Source organism: Hyalella azteca, unplaced genomic scaffold, assembly GCF_000764305.2.
Source record: "Hyalella azteca isolate HAZT.00-mixed unplaced genomic scaffold, Hazt_2.0.2 contig2779, whole genome shotgun sequence".
In the NCBI taxonomy this organism is placed as follows: Eukaryota; Metazoa; Arthropoda; class Malacostraca; order Amphipoda; family Hyalellidae; genus Hyalella; species Hyalella azteca.
In genome coordinates, this window is record NW_025933041.1 from 19,590 (window position 1) to 34,035 (window position 14,446).

The window sequence follows — 14,446 nt, forward strand, 5'->3', positions numbered from 1 at the left end:
TATATATAATATATATTATACTATATATAATATATAATATTATATATTATCTGCCTATACCTATACCTATATTAATACTTATGTTGTAAAGCTGCTTTTCATTCCCCTCATTCCCCTTTCCTCCCCAGCTGTCGAACGCGTCAGGGGAGGCTGAGACCGAGGGGTCCTTGGTATTATATAATATTATATATTATATATATATAATATTATATATTATATACCTATACCTATACCTTTATGATACCTATGTTATAACGCTACTTTTCATTCCCCAATTCCCTCTCCCTCCCCAGCTGTCGAACGCGTCAGGGGAGGCTGAGACCGAGGGGTCATTGGTATTATATTATATATATATAATATATAATATAATATATTATCTGCCTATACCTATACCTATATTAATACCTATGTTATAAAGGCACTACTCATTCCCCAATTTCCCCTCCCTCCCCAGCTGTCGAACGCGTCTGGGGAGGCTGAGACCGAGGGGTCCTTAGTGATCCGCGCTCCCCCCGAGTTCCTTACTCCCCTTAAGGACGCCTGCGCCAAGGAAGGGGCTAAGGACATCAAGATGCTGGTTGAATTCCAGGCCAACCCTAAGCCTGCAGTTAAATGGTGGGGCTCATTACATCAAATGATAGGGCTCACTACATCAAATGGTGGGGATCTTTACATCAAATGGTGGGGCTCATTGCATCAAATTATGGATTCATTACATCATTTGCCCAAAACACACTCCCTGTTAACCCCAGTCACCCCTATTACCCCACTGTTAACCCCAACCTCCCCTCTTCCCGCAGGACGTTCAACGGTAAGCCCATCAGGGCGGAGACCGAGGGCTTCACCATCAAGAGCACCGACACCACCAGCATGTTGGTGATCGCTTGTGCCTCCCCCGCGGTTGTGGGGGGGTACTCCGTCACGGTGAGGGGGTGGGGGCTGTCTCTTATACACATCTAGATGTGTATAAGAGACAGGTTATGGACAGTACCAGTAACTATTACCCTTATTACCAACTCAGGTGATGGCCAGTAACCCAACTATTACCTTTATTACNCTAGATGTGTATAAGAGACAGGGCCAACACCGCGCAGGGCAGGCTAGGAGCTGTGGGGGAGCAGGTATGGCGCAGGCATGTCTCTTTTTGAACTTGAAATATAAAATTAATGAAATCCATTCTGCAAATTGGCCACTCCTGGAGCTTGAGGTTTAAATTTTGCTTCAAGACTGTTGGAACACGGCGCGCATTATGGATTCTTCGCTAAAACTGCTCCAAACCTGCTCCAAACCTACTCCAAACCTGCACCAAACCAGCTCCAAACCTGTTCTTAGTCTTCCCTAAATCGGCTTTTAATCCGCTCCCAGCCTGCTCTAAATTTGCTCTGTTGCTTCAATCGGCACAGACACAAGCTCCGAATTGTAACTGGGAAGCAGAGTACGTTACGTGAAGTGCGGCAAAAATTAGTTTAAGGGAGTATAAATTAAATGAAATGGAACCTCTGAATTATATGAACAATTTATAGGCAAATTTTGCTCTAGCGGGATCAATTTTAACATAAGTGGAGTTCAAGATAATGAATCCAATAGAAATAGGAATTTCAATTTCAGTAGCTAAAATACCGCTGAAATGAACTTTTAGGGTATAAATCCAATAAAGATAAACATTTTGTTCAAGAAAATATGTCATAATTTATTTTTGGGCACTAAATGTTCAGCGTAGGATGTATACAGAGACCTCGTCCAAATAGCGTTTGCACTTTTCGCTCTTATGTGGGTCATCCTGACCCAGTTTGGCCCGGCAAAAGATGCATCAGTACCACTCGGAGCCTGTATCACTATATACATGACCCATGACGCGTTTTGTGGGTCATTCTGACCTAGTTTGACCCAGAAAAAGATATATCAGTACCACCCGGAGCATGTGTCACTATATAAACGTCACATGACGCGTTTTGTGGGTCATCCTGACCCAGTTTGGCCCAATATAAGATGAATCAGTACCACTCGTAGCAAGTGTCCCTTTATGGATGACCCATGACTCGTTTTGTGGGTCACCCTGACTCACTTTGACCCGGTATCCCTGCGTGCAGCTGAGCAACGAGTACGGGGACAGCGTGGGCAGCGCAAAGTTCCGCCTACACGAGGCGCCCTTAGTCCTTGAGCCCCTTAAGGACCAGGAGTTCCTTGAGGGCGGGGCCGCCAAGATTGCCCTTAAGGTGTCAGGCGTGCCCGTGCCGGAGATTAAGTGGTAAGTCAAGGGGTGGGTCAAGGGGCAGGTCAAGGGGTGGGTCAAGGGGTGGGTAAAAATGTGGGTAAAAAGGGGTGTGTCAAGGGGTAAAGACGTGCGACTCAGGACGCTACGTCGCCCACGTCAGCAACTGCGAGGGCGGCGTCACGTCCGAGGCGTCGTACGTCGTTAATAGTGAGTCACGTTACGTGTTATATAGTGGTTATATATTTTAATGGTGTTAATATATAATATAAATAGTGTTAATTATAGTGGTTATATATAAATAATAATATAGGGACGTCCGAAGCGACGTACGTCGTTAATAGTGAGTGACGTGCGGTGACGTGTTATATTGTGGTTATATATTATAATAGTGTTATATAATAGTAAAATATAGTAAATAATGTATAATAATAATATAATACAATAATATAATAGTATAATAGTATATATATATAATATATAATATAATATAATAATATAATATAAATAGTGCCAATATTAAAGTACGTCGTCAACAGTGAGTGACATTATGTGACGTGTTATATAGTGGTTATATATTATATGAGTGTTGACATATTTTAATGGTGTTAATAATAAATAATAATATTTATGTCGTGCTGAAATCCGGTATTGCCGACTCTATGGAATCGGCAGCCAGTTTGCCGAATATGTAGAATCAGTCAAGCGGTCAGCCAGCCAAGTTTTTTATTATTTAAATATAGAACTTGACCGAAATTGACATAGTGGCTAGTGACGTAAGACTAATACTATGTTACTAGTGTCATGTCACTAGTTTCGCACTAGTTACCGAATTTATTTAATGCTGGGGTTAGCAAATTACAATTTAAAATATTGGATCACATTCAATACATTTATGTCATTCAATAAGTTTGTTGAATTATTTATTTATGTTGAATTCATAAACTTCTTCGCACCAGTTGATCAATTTACATTCTCTAGATTCATTGACTGTATTAAATCAAATTATTAATTAATTCGTTCATGAATTAACGTTCATGTTTTTTCCGGCGTTTCTTGGTTTGGCCACCAAAGCTCCACTTAATATTAATTGAAAACGTTTTTATTAAATGGATAAGTAATTTAATCAAATTTCCCGTCTCAATTCATGATTTACTGTCTAAATTTTCTTGCAAAAATGTTCTTTCTAAAGTGTTTATGCTATTCCTACCTGAATTTTAGTCGACTTCTTTTAATGCAAAAATTGGGCTTCTTGGTCTTAATGCCATTCTTGCCTGAATTGTGGTTGGCTTGCTAATTTCCATGGCAAAAAATGGACTATTTGGCCTAATGCTATTCTTACCCGAACTTTGGTTGATTTCCTACTTTTCTAGTCAAAAAATGTGATTCTTTGATCGTAATGCTATTCTTACCTGAACTTTGGTTAACTTCCTATTTTCCATGCCAAAAAGTGCATTCTTACGTCCTGATGTTTTCCTTCCTGAATTGTGGTTGAACCTCTACTTCCCCTTTGATATTAGAGTTCAAGTTTGACTTTTTCCATGTGATTTAAAGGTTCAAATTTAACGCTTTTCAATTTGACTGAAAAGTGAAAGTTTGACGTTTTTTCGTTTGGCGGAAAAGTGAAGGTTTAGTGTTTTTTCGTTTGATGTAAACGTTCAAGTTTGATGCTTTTCCATCTGATGGAAAGGTAAGTGCAATTTTGATGAATGACCCAAATGTTTAAAGCTCACGATTATTGTATAGGTACAGGCAACTCGAAAAAGGAAAAACTGGAAAAGAAACGGAAAGAGGAGACAAAAAATAAAACCGAAGAAGAAAAGATGGATACTGAAACGAAGACGGGCGAGAAAGAAACTTTTAATGAATCATGTGAAACGCTAGCGACCATAACAGAGACAGATAAAAATCGGCTCGAGAAACACGAAACTGTGATGGACGAAGTCATTTTCGAACGAAAAACCCAAATCATCAAAGATGGACAGGAAATGGACAAAAAGTTTCAAGGGAAAGTGTCCATGATGTCCACGTGTGACACGTCCATCGGGCCGCCTGAAGGGGAGGATGGTGGACTCACGGTGAAGGGGGAGGTAGGGGCCATCGAAAATAAAGAGGTACCCCCTAAAAAACCTGGCCTGAAAATAACGTTTTCTGTTGACGCCACAGAAAACCTGGCGCGGCAGCCGCCCGCCACCTTTGACGGTGAGAGGAATGTTTCCTTCAGAACAATTATGATGATTTTTTTTCGTTCGGTATTACAGATTATGTTATTTTTTCGATATCCGTTCTTCAAGAAAATTTATCTTATTTTTACTCGACATCCGTACTTTAAAAAATTTTATGCTAATTGCTAAGGGCTCTATTTTTCAAGAAAGTTTTTGTTAATTTCTAAGATCTCTGTAATTCCAGAAATTTGTTGCTAATTTTTAATATTTCTGTTTTTCAGGAAAATTTTTGTTAATTTCTAATATCTCTATTTTCCAACAAATTTTTTATTAATTTGTACGATGTTTGTTTTTCAAGAATTTTTTTGTTAATTTCTAAGATTTCGTTTCATTATTTATGTTATGCCAATATTAATTATCTTAATTCTCAATGTTAATAATAAATATTTAACATTTTCGTTCGCTTATTAATTTGGATAAATAAATATTTTCTACCTTATTCATCAATTTTGTTAATTCATAAGATAAATTTTTCATTGAATTTAGCTTGTGAAATATTATCAATATAGCATTGGAATATTTTATATATGCATCTATAATAATAGAAATTTATATCATGACATGAAGCCATGAATTTTATAGGTGCGACATTCAATGTTTCCATTTGTTATCATTTATAACTAGTTTATAATGAACATTTTTTAAATTTTTCACCTCATCTTCCGTAATGTGGAAAAACCGACATTTTTATTAATAGAAAATAAATTTTTTATCTACGTACCTACTATAGTAGTTTCTACTTCTACGCGTAGAACATGAATTGTTTATATACGTACCTACTATAGTAGCTTCTACTTCTACGCGTAGAACATGAATTGTTTATATACGTACATACAATAGTAGTTTCTACTTCTACGTGTAGAACATGAATTGTTTATACATATATACGTATCTACTATAGTAGCTTCTACTTCTACATTGGATTATTGCGTCTCTCAACAGCCGTGTGTGATGTAGAAAACACATCCTCATCTACCTCGGATCTACCTGAGAAAAAACGTAAGGTTTTCTATCTACTAAAAAAGTTGTATGTTAATTTTTAAGACCTCTGTTCTTTAAGAAAATTTATCTAAATTTCTTTGATTTCCGGACTTTAAAAAGTTGTATGTTAATTTCTACGGTCTCTGTTTTTTCAAGAATTTTTTTGTTAATTTCTAAGATCTCTGTTCATTATTTTCAGTTATGCCAATTTTAATTATCTCAATTCTTATTGTTAATAAAAAATATTTTGCATTTTCGTTCGTTTATCAATTTGGATAAATAAATCTTTTCTACCTTATTCATCAATTTTGTTAATTCATAAGATAAATTTTTCATTGAATTTAGCTTGTGAAATATTATCAATATAGCATTGGAATATTTTATATATGCATCTATAATAATAGAAATTTATATCATGACATGAAGCCATGAATTTTATAGGTGCGACATTCAATGTTTCCATTTGTTATCATTTATAACTAGTTTATAATGAACATTTTTTAAATTTTTCACCTCATCTTCCGTAATGTGGAAAAACCGACATTTTTATTAATAGAAAATAAATTTTTTATCTACGTACCTACTATAGTAGTTTCTACTTCTACGTGTAGAACATGAATTGTTTATATACGTACCTACTATAGTAGCTTCTACTTCTACATTGGATTATTGCGTCTCTCAACAGCCGTGTGTGATGTAGAAAACACATCCTCATCTACCTCGGATCTACCTGAGAAAAAACGTAAGGTTTTCTATCTACTAAAGTTATCTACGTCTGCGTATACAGAGTTATCTACCCAGGTTATCTACCCATTTATATGTGCATCCATTTCATACTACACTCATTGTTCAATTTATGTGCATACAAACAATTATATATATAATATTTTAAAATATTATATAACGTTATGCAATATTATATAGTTATATTGATAAAAACTATCAATATCAAAAACAATGAACATCAAGTTTTTTTTCAAAATTAGCTGCAAAATATTTTATTACCAGATCCATGCAATATTTCTTAAATTGGTAACAAAATTTTTTAATATAACAACAAATCGCCGAAAATATATTTCGATTATGTTTTTATGCTGGAAAAATCTAATCTTTATTTTAAAAATGATATAAAACCATGCTAATAACTGCTAATGTCGATAAAAATGTACAATATTTGCACGTTATTTGTACATATTTTTATTGTAAAAATATCAGTTGCTGCTGATATTGACAATTAATATTTGAATTAACAACAATTGGCTGTAAATTATTTATTAAAGAAAGAGAATTATAAGAAATTTATTATAGGAAATCTACATATTTAAAGCTTGTTTATTATATTTAATAATTTTAATACATGTTTACAGTTTTTAATTTCAACGCATGACTATTTTATTCATTTATTTATAGCATGATCAATTAAATAAATCTATTTTAGTTCATTATATATTTTTCAAGCAACAGAATACCACAAAATATCTCGTTTTCATGCTAGCATAACCGATACATGACATTATTTCCATTAACATTATTTCCATGGTGACAAATATTTATAATGATTATTATTCGTCACTATTGTTCATTGTTCATCGTTCATATAACGCGACGATTTAGACCACGAAGAGGAAATTGCACGTCACTATCACAACAGAGTCGTATCATGGATACCAGAGAAGAAAAAATAAAAGGCTGTAACTTAAGAAGAAAAGGGCATAATTAAGAAAAAAAGGCCGTAACTAGAGAAGAAAAGGCCGTAATTAAGAAGAAAAGGCCGTAATTTAAGAAGAAAAGGCCAAAACTTAAGAGAAAAAGGCCATAATTAAGAATAAAAGGCCGTAACTTAAGAAGAAAAGGCTGTAACTTAAGAAGAAAAGGCTGTAACTTGAGAAGAAAAGGCTGTAACTTAAAAAGAAAAGGCTGTAACTTGAGAAGAAAAGGCTGTAACTTAAGAAGAAAAGGCTTTAACTTAAGAAGAAAAGGCTGTAACTTAAGAAGAAAAGGCTGTAACTTAAGAAGAAAAGGCCGAAATTTAAGAAGAAAAGGCTGTAACTTAAGAAGAAAAGGCTGTAACTTAAGAAGAAGTCTTTAACGTAAAGAGGAAAGTCTGAAACTTGAAAAGAAAAGGCTGTAACTTAAGAAAAAATTATGTAATTTAAAAAGAAAAGGCTGGAACTTAAGAAGAAAAAGATTGTAACATGAGAAGAAAATGTTGTAGCGGAGGAAAAAAGGTTTGAAATAGTAAATGGACATTAATTAAAAAACCCTTTAAATGGAAATGTATTTATTCTAAATTGTATCTCGAGAAAAAAAACGCTGAAAATTCAGAGCAATATTTTTATATTAAATTTTTTTATTTTTTTTTTTGTCAAAATTTCAAATTGGTTATTAATTTTTCTAAATCTGTATTGTATGAAAATTATTTATTGGTGAAAAATTTAATTTTCCTTTTAAAATTCCTAAAACGTGCAATTTTTACACCAAAATCGCCTACAACGTTGTAGAGTTTACGTTGTTTCCTTCAATAACGTTTTTTTGTGTTTTTGACGTGTACATTGTGTTATTGACCTGTATATTATGCTGTCGTTTATTGTATATTGTGTTGTTGTTAGGGAAAAATTTAATTTTCCTTTTAAAATCCCCAAAACGTGCAATTTTTGCACCAAAATCGCCTACAACGTTGTAGAGTTTACGTTGTTTCCTTCAATAACGTTTTTTTTGTGTTTTTGACGTGTATATTGTGTTGTCTACTGTATATTGTGTTGCTAACTTGTATATGGTGTGTTATTCATCTCCTGATGTTTAGCTTGTGTTCATTTCTTCACTCGTGTATATATCATGTCTAACTCTGCACTCATGAATTAAGTGGGTCAATTTGTCCAAATTATTTAATTTAATTCATTAATTGTGTTATACTTACGCTCTATTTTCTTGTCTATGATTAAGTGAACGTAAGTACTTACGCACTATTTTCTTGTCCATGATTGGTGGATTTTGCTTGAAAGGCCGTCAATGATTGGCTGATGAACTTACAATCTCTTAACTTTCTTTGAAAGTATAGGCCCAGAGTACCATACACATACCTCGTGAGAAATAAACTTGAAGAAAATCCCTGCCTGCAGGATTCGAACTCCGATCTACCCGCACGCGAAGCCGAGCCTCTACCGTTGAGCCATCGGAAAGGCCTTGGCACTTGAGTCATTTTAAAATATTTAACTGAAGTATTGCAAGTATTAATTTCTTCAAACGACAGTGATTAATGCTACCACCGTAATGATCAGATGGTTTCGTCAACAATTCTATTTGAACATGCTGCTACATTCGAGTAAACAGCTGCTGGAAGAAACTTCTTTCATCCATAACGAACGATGGTTCAGCGCAGAGTAAAGACCACGGGAAAATGCCTAATAAGTATCGAAGTTCCATGATATGAACATTACACCAATTTTGACAGCGGTTTGATTCGAAATATTTTCACCAAAAATATTCTTGCTTGAAATAAGCTATTGAAATCAAAGGATGATTTTGAAATGTCAGGCGTGAAATACCTGAACCACTTCTAGTCACCATTTTTCTCTAGCCCAATCTTTAGTCTTTTGCGTAGGAAAGATACCGGGACCACTTAATTCGAAATTTAGACTTAAAATCAAAATAATTATCTGACTGTATAAGCAAATTTTCCCTAAATAATCAAATTTCGCTATCGAAGTCAGCGATAGGAAGCCGAATTTTAATTCGTATCCCTCTACATAAAAAGAAAACTTATTTAACAAACAAATTACCCGGAAAGCACATGTTTAAAACAGGATAAGGTAAAGATTAGTTGGAAGCTCAACGCCGACGCTCGCTTCGCTCAAGTGATACCGATTGCCTAGCCGCTGTCGACTACGTCGTATGTAATCGTACGACTACGTACGTACGTACGTAGTCAACAGCGTACGACATTTACGTACTCTGTTGATTAGGTGGTCTATATAATGGCTGTGAGTCCACCTGTGAATAGTGAATAATGACTGAGAGGACCAAGGCCCAGACGTCGACATTACACATTTTTTTCTGACCCATTTCTCACCACGTCATGTTTCAAAAAAAATTTGGTCAAACCTTCCTCTTCTGACCCATTTCTTTCACAGCCCACTTTATTTTGACCCACTTCTCACCACACCAGATTTCTCGACTACCATTTGTTCAAACCCCCCTCCTTTTCTGACCCATCTCTTTCACAGCCCATTTTATCTTGACCCACTTCTCACCACGCCAGGTTGCTGAATGACCATTCGGCCAAAACCCTCCTTTTCTGACCCATCTTTTCAAGCCCACTTTATCTTGACCCACTTTCTCACCACGCCAGGTTCCTGAACAACAATTTTCCCAAACTCTCCTTTTCTGACCCATCTTTCCACAGCCTACTTTATTTTGACCCAACGACCATTTGGTCAAACCCTCCTTTTCTGACCCATCTCTTTCCATAACCCACTTTATTTTGACCCACTTCTCACCACTCCAGGTTCCTGAACAACAAGGAACTGACGGGGGGCGCCGGGGGCGTTGCCCTCCGACACGAGGGTGACAAATATGTCCTGGAGAGGACGGGGTGCGACCCTGACCACAGCGGGGAGTACTGCTGCAAACTCAAGAACAAGATCAAGGAGGTGGCTGTCACTGGCAACGTTACTGTCTATGGTGGGTGTTACTGTCTATGGTGGGTGTTACTGGCAACGTTACTGTCTATGGTGGGTGTTACTGTCTATGGTGGGTGTTACTGGCAACGGTGGGTGATACTGGCAACGTTACTGTCTACGGTGGGTGTTACTGGCAACGTTACTGTCTATGGTGAGTGTTACTGGCAACGGTGGGTGTTACTGGCAACGTTACTGTCTATGGTGGGTGTTATTGTCTATGGTGGGTGTTACTGGCAACGTTACTGTCTACGGTGGGTGTTACTGGCAACGGTGGGTGTTACTGGCAACGTTACTGTCTACGGTGGCTGTCACTGGCAACGTTACTGTCTATGGTGGGTGTTAGTGGCAATGGTGGGTGTTACTGGTAACGTTACTGTCTACGGTGGGTGTTACTGGCAACGGTGGGTGTTACTGGCAACGGTACTGTCTATGGTGGGTGTTACTGGCAACGGTGGCTGTCACTGGCAACGTTACTGTCTATGGTGGGTGTTACTGGCAACGGTGGCTGTCACTGGCAACGTTACTGTCTATGGTGGGTGTTAGTGTCTATGGTGGGTGTTACTGGCAACGTTACTGTCTATGGTGGGTGTTAGTGTCTATGGTGGTTGTTACTGGACATGTTACGGTCTATGGTGGGTATTGCTGTCTATGGTGGGTACTGCTGTAAATATACTGTCTAAGGGAAGAACTTTTGAATACTTTAATCAAAAATTTGTAATAAAAAGCTTGAACACACTACAGCAGAATGTTGTGCTTATGCATGCAAATTTGCTACTCAAAAACTTCTCCCTCTATGCTCCGTCAGTCTAGAATAAAATTCAATTGACGGCTCACTAACATACCCTGATGCGAACTGCGCACAACTGTATTTTCAAACAAGAAACGATCGCTCTAACATTTTTTTGGAAATTTTAATATTATACGATGTGTTTTACAATCTTAATTCTATCCCTTCCCCTTTTCCCCTTTTTCAACTCCCCGCTAAGAAGGTAGGCCTTCTCTCTCACCTTATTACCCTCCTTTTACCCTTTACCCAATTCCCGCAGAAAAAGATTTGATCCCTTCCTCATAATATTCTCATTTCAACTCCCTCCCTCACCTCCTCTTGCAGAGAAAGAAACCCCTCCTTCCGCCTAAAACTCCCATATTATCCTCCTCTCCCCTCCTTCCCCCACTATCCTCCTCTCTCCTATTCTCTCCCCAACAGAGAAGGAGGCCCGGGTGCGCCGCCCCCTGCAGGATATTTTCGTGAAGGAATTTACTGCGGCGACGCTCACCTGCCAGATTGTGGGAGACCCCGTGCCTTCTGTTGAGTGGTGAGTGGGGGTGCCTTCTGTTGAGTGGTGAGTGGGGGTGCCCTCTGTTGAGTGGTGAGTGGGGGTGCCTTCTGTTGAGTGGTGAGTGGGGGTGCCTTCTGTTGAGTGGTGAGTGGGGGTGCCTTCTGTTGAGTGGTGAGTGGGGGACCCCGTCCCTACTGTTGACTGGCGAGTGGGGGTACTCTTTTGTTGGTTGGTGAGTGGGGGAGCCCGTGATTTCTTACGAGTGGTGAGTGGGGTAGCCCTCTGTTGAGTGGTGAGTGGGTTCACCCCGTCCCTACTGTTGACTGGCGAGTGGGGGTACTCTATTGTTGGTTGGTGAGTGGGGAAGCCTATCCCTTCTGTTGAATGGTGATTGGGTTACCCTACTGTTGAGTGGTGAATGGGGGAGCTTTCTGGAGAGTGATAAGAGGGTGACCCATCTGTTGAGTGGTAAGTGGAGGCCCCTCTGTCGTGTGGGACCTTCTAAAATTATCGGTCATCCGTTAACGGTCACTCTTCTGCCCATTAGGCTGCGTGACGGCAAGCCCATTCCGCCGTCGGGACGTTTCGACATCACCGAGGACCGTTCGACGCACGTCCACACGCTCGTCTTCAAAGACGTCGCAGAGAAGGACCAATCTACGTTCTCGGTGAAGGGCACCAACACCCACGGCACTTGCGAGACGTCGGTACGTCTAATGGATCTTATTAGTAGACGTTGCTAGGTTTACAGGACGTTAATGATAATGAGAGGAGATAGTTCCGATGTTAGGTGGTGGTTGAAGTACCTTGGAGGGTAGGTAGTGTTTAGATGTTAGGTGGTGGTTAAAGTACCTTGGAGGGTAGGTAGTGATTAGATGTTCGGTGGCGGTTGAAGTACATTGGAGGGAGGTGGTGCTTAGATGTTTGAAAGTGGTTAAAGTTCCTTGGAGGGTAGGTAGTGGTTATATGTTCGGTGGTGGTTGAAGTACCGTAGTAGTAGATGAGGGCAGTTGACGGAACCAACATTTGTGGGACGCCTAATACGTTGTTTTGAGGTTCAGTGACGAAAACGGCCGTGGAGATAGTTGGATATCTAGCGGATGACTGGTTTGGGTAGTCGGGAGGAGAGGAGGCCGTACATCACAAACCGATGGTCTCCGATGGCTGTCTGTGTCGAAGGCTTTTGTGAAGTCCAGGCAGTGAGCGCAGTGAATACCCTAACAAAATTTAGAGTCGCCCCAGCTTCTGGTAATCCAAATCAGAAGCAGACACGTCTGTAAATTTTCACTGGGTAGAGAGTTTGGTGAGCAGGCCATTATTGGTTCAGACCATTGATGATATCCGTAGTGAGTAAAGTGAAATGTTGTGCGGCTTCGGTTGTCAGGCATTGTCATTGGTGAGCATGCAATTGATGACATTTTTAAAGAGGCCAAGTTTTGAGTGCATGTAGCTGTGCGAAGGAATATTGTGCTTGCTTGCAGTGATTAGAATTTTGTAAAATTGTCGATCGGTTGTTGGTAGGTCGATGGGAAAAGAAAAATTCGTTAAAGGCTCTTCGGTTTCGGCAGTGTATTTTTTCCAATCGGCTTTGGCAAAGTTAATCAAAGTGATTTTGGGGTTTTGGTTGCCTGATAGTCTATTGATAGTCTACCTACAGTGTGATGTAGATTGGCAGGGGCTAGAACGATAGAACAGGCATGGTGGATCAGATAGACGTCGGTACGTCTAATGGACGCTAGCAGTAGACGTAACACTTCTAATGGACGTTAATGGTAGACGTGGGTACGTCTAATGGACGTTAACGGAAGACATACGGAAAACATTGGTGCGTCTAATGGACGTTAACGGATTGGTACGTCTAATGGACGCCAACAGTAGACGTCGGTACGTTTTATGGACGTTTACGGTGGAAACAATAAAAAATTAAAAAATGTCATTAGCAATTTAAAAAAAATTTCCATAACATCATTAATTAATCGTTTAGGTGGGTCAAGGGGTGGGTCAAGGGGTGGGTCAAAGGGTGAGTCAAGGGGTGGGTCTAAGGGTGTCAAGGAGTATGTCAAGAGGTATGTCAAGGGGTCAGTCACGGGTGGATCAAAACGTGGGTCAAGGGGTGGGTCATGAGGTGTGTCATGACGTGGGTCAAGGGGTATATCAAGGGGTCGGTCTAAGGGTATCAAGGGGTCGGTCTAAGGGTGTCAAGGGGTGGGTCCAGAAGTGGGTCAAGAAGTGGGTCAGGTCCCCTCACTATCACCGTCCCCCTCGTCAGGACGAAGGACGGCAAGTCCTACACGGGGGAGGCGGGACGCGTCGTCCTCAAGAAGGAGGGCGACGAGGTCTACGTCTTATGGACGGACGACGCCAAGACGTGCGACTCAGGACGCTACGTCGCCCACGTCAGCAACTGTGAGGGCGGCGTCACGTCAGAGGCGTCGTACGTCGTGAATAGTGAGTGACGTTACGTGTTATATAGTGGTTACATATTATAATAGTGTTAAGATATTATAATAGTTATAATAATAAAGTACGACGTACGTCGTCAACAGTGAGTGACGTGCGGTGACGTGTCATATAGTGGTAACATATATTATAATAGTGTTTATTTATTATTATAGTGGTAATAATTTAAATAATAATATAGGTATATGTCGTGCTGAAATCGCGGTATTGCCGATTCTATGGAATCGGCAGCCAGTTTTCAGAAATAGTGTTAATATATACGTAATGATAGTTTTAATATTAAAATAATAATATTTATGTCGGGCTGAAATCGTAGAATTGCCGATTCTATGGAATCGGCAGCCAGTTTGCCGAATATGTAGAATCAGTCAAGAGCCAAGTTTTTTCAGTCAGTTAAGATGTCAGAAAGCCAAGTTTAATTTAATATTTAAATATCAAGGAACTTGACCGAACTTGACCTAGTGGTTATAGTGATGTAAGACTAATACTATGTTACTAGTATCACGGCGCTAGTGTCACACTAGTTACCGAATTTATTTGATGCTGGGGCTAGCACATTACAATTTAAAATGTTGTATCACATTCTATACATTTATCACATTCATTAAA

General features: G+C 39.0%; 1 protein-coding gene across 1 annotated transcript in view; it reads left to right on the plus strand.

Annotated features, from left to right (window-relative positions):
* The window catches only part of LOC108672982 (obscurin), a gene marked incomplete at its 3' end in the record, with an annotated part of 19,821 nt that extends 6,003 nt beyond the window's left edge, over positions 1-13,818 (plus strand). The window contains 3 exon segments of the mRNA XM_018160749.1: positions 877-924; positions 2,091-2,248; positions 13,647-13,818. Of these exon segments, the coding sequence (XP_018016238.1) occupies positions 877-924; positions 2,091-2,248; positions 13,647-13,818 (378 nt within the window).
* Positions 13,819-14,446: the final 628 nt, after the last annotated feature.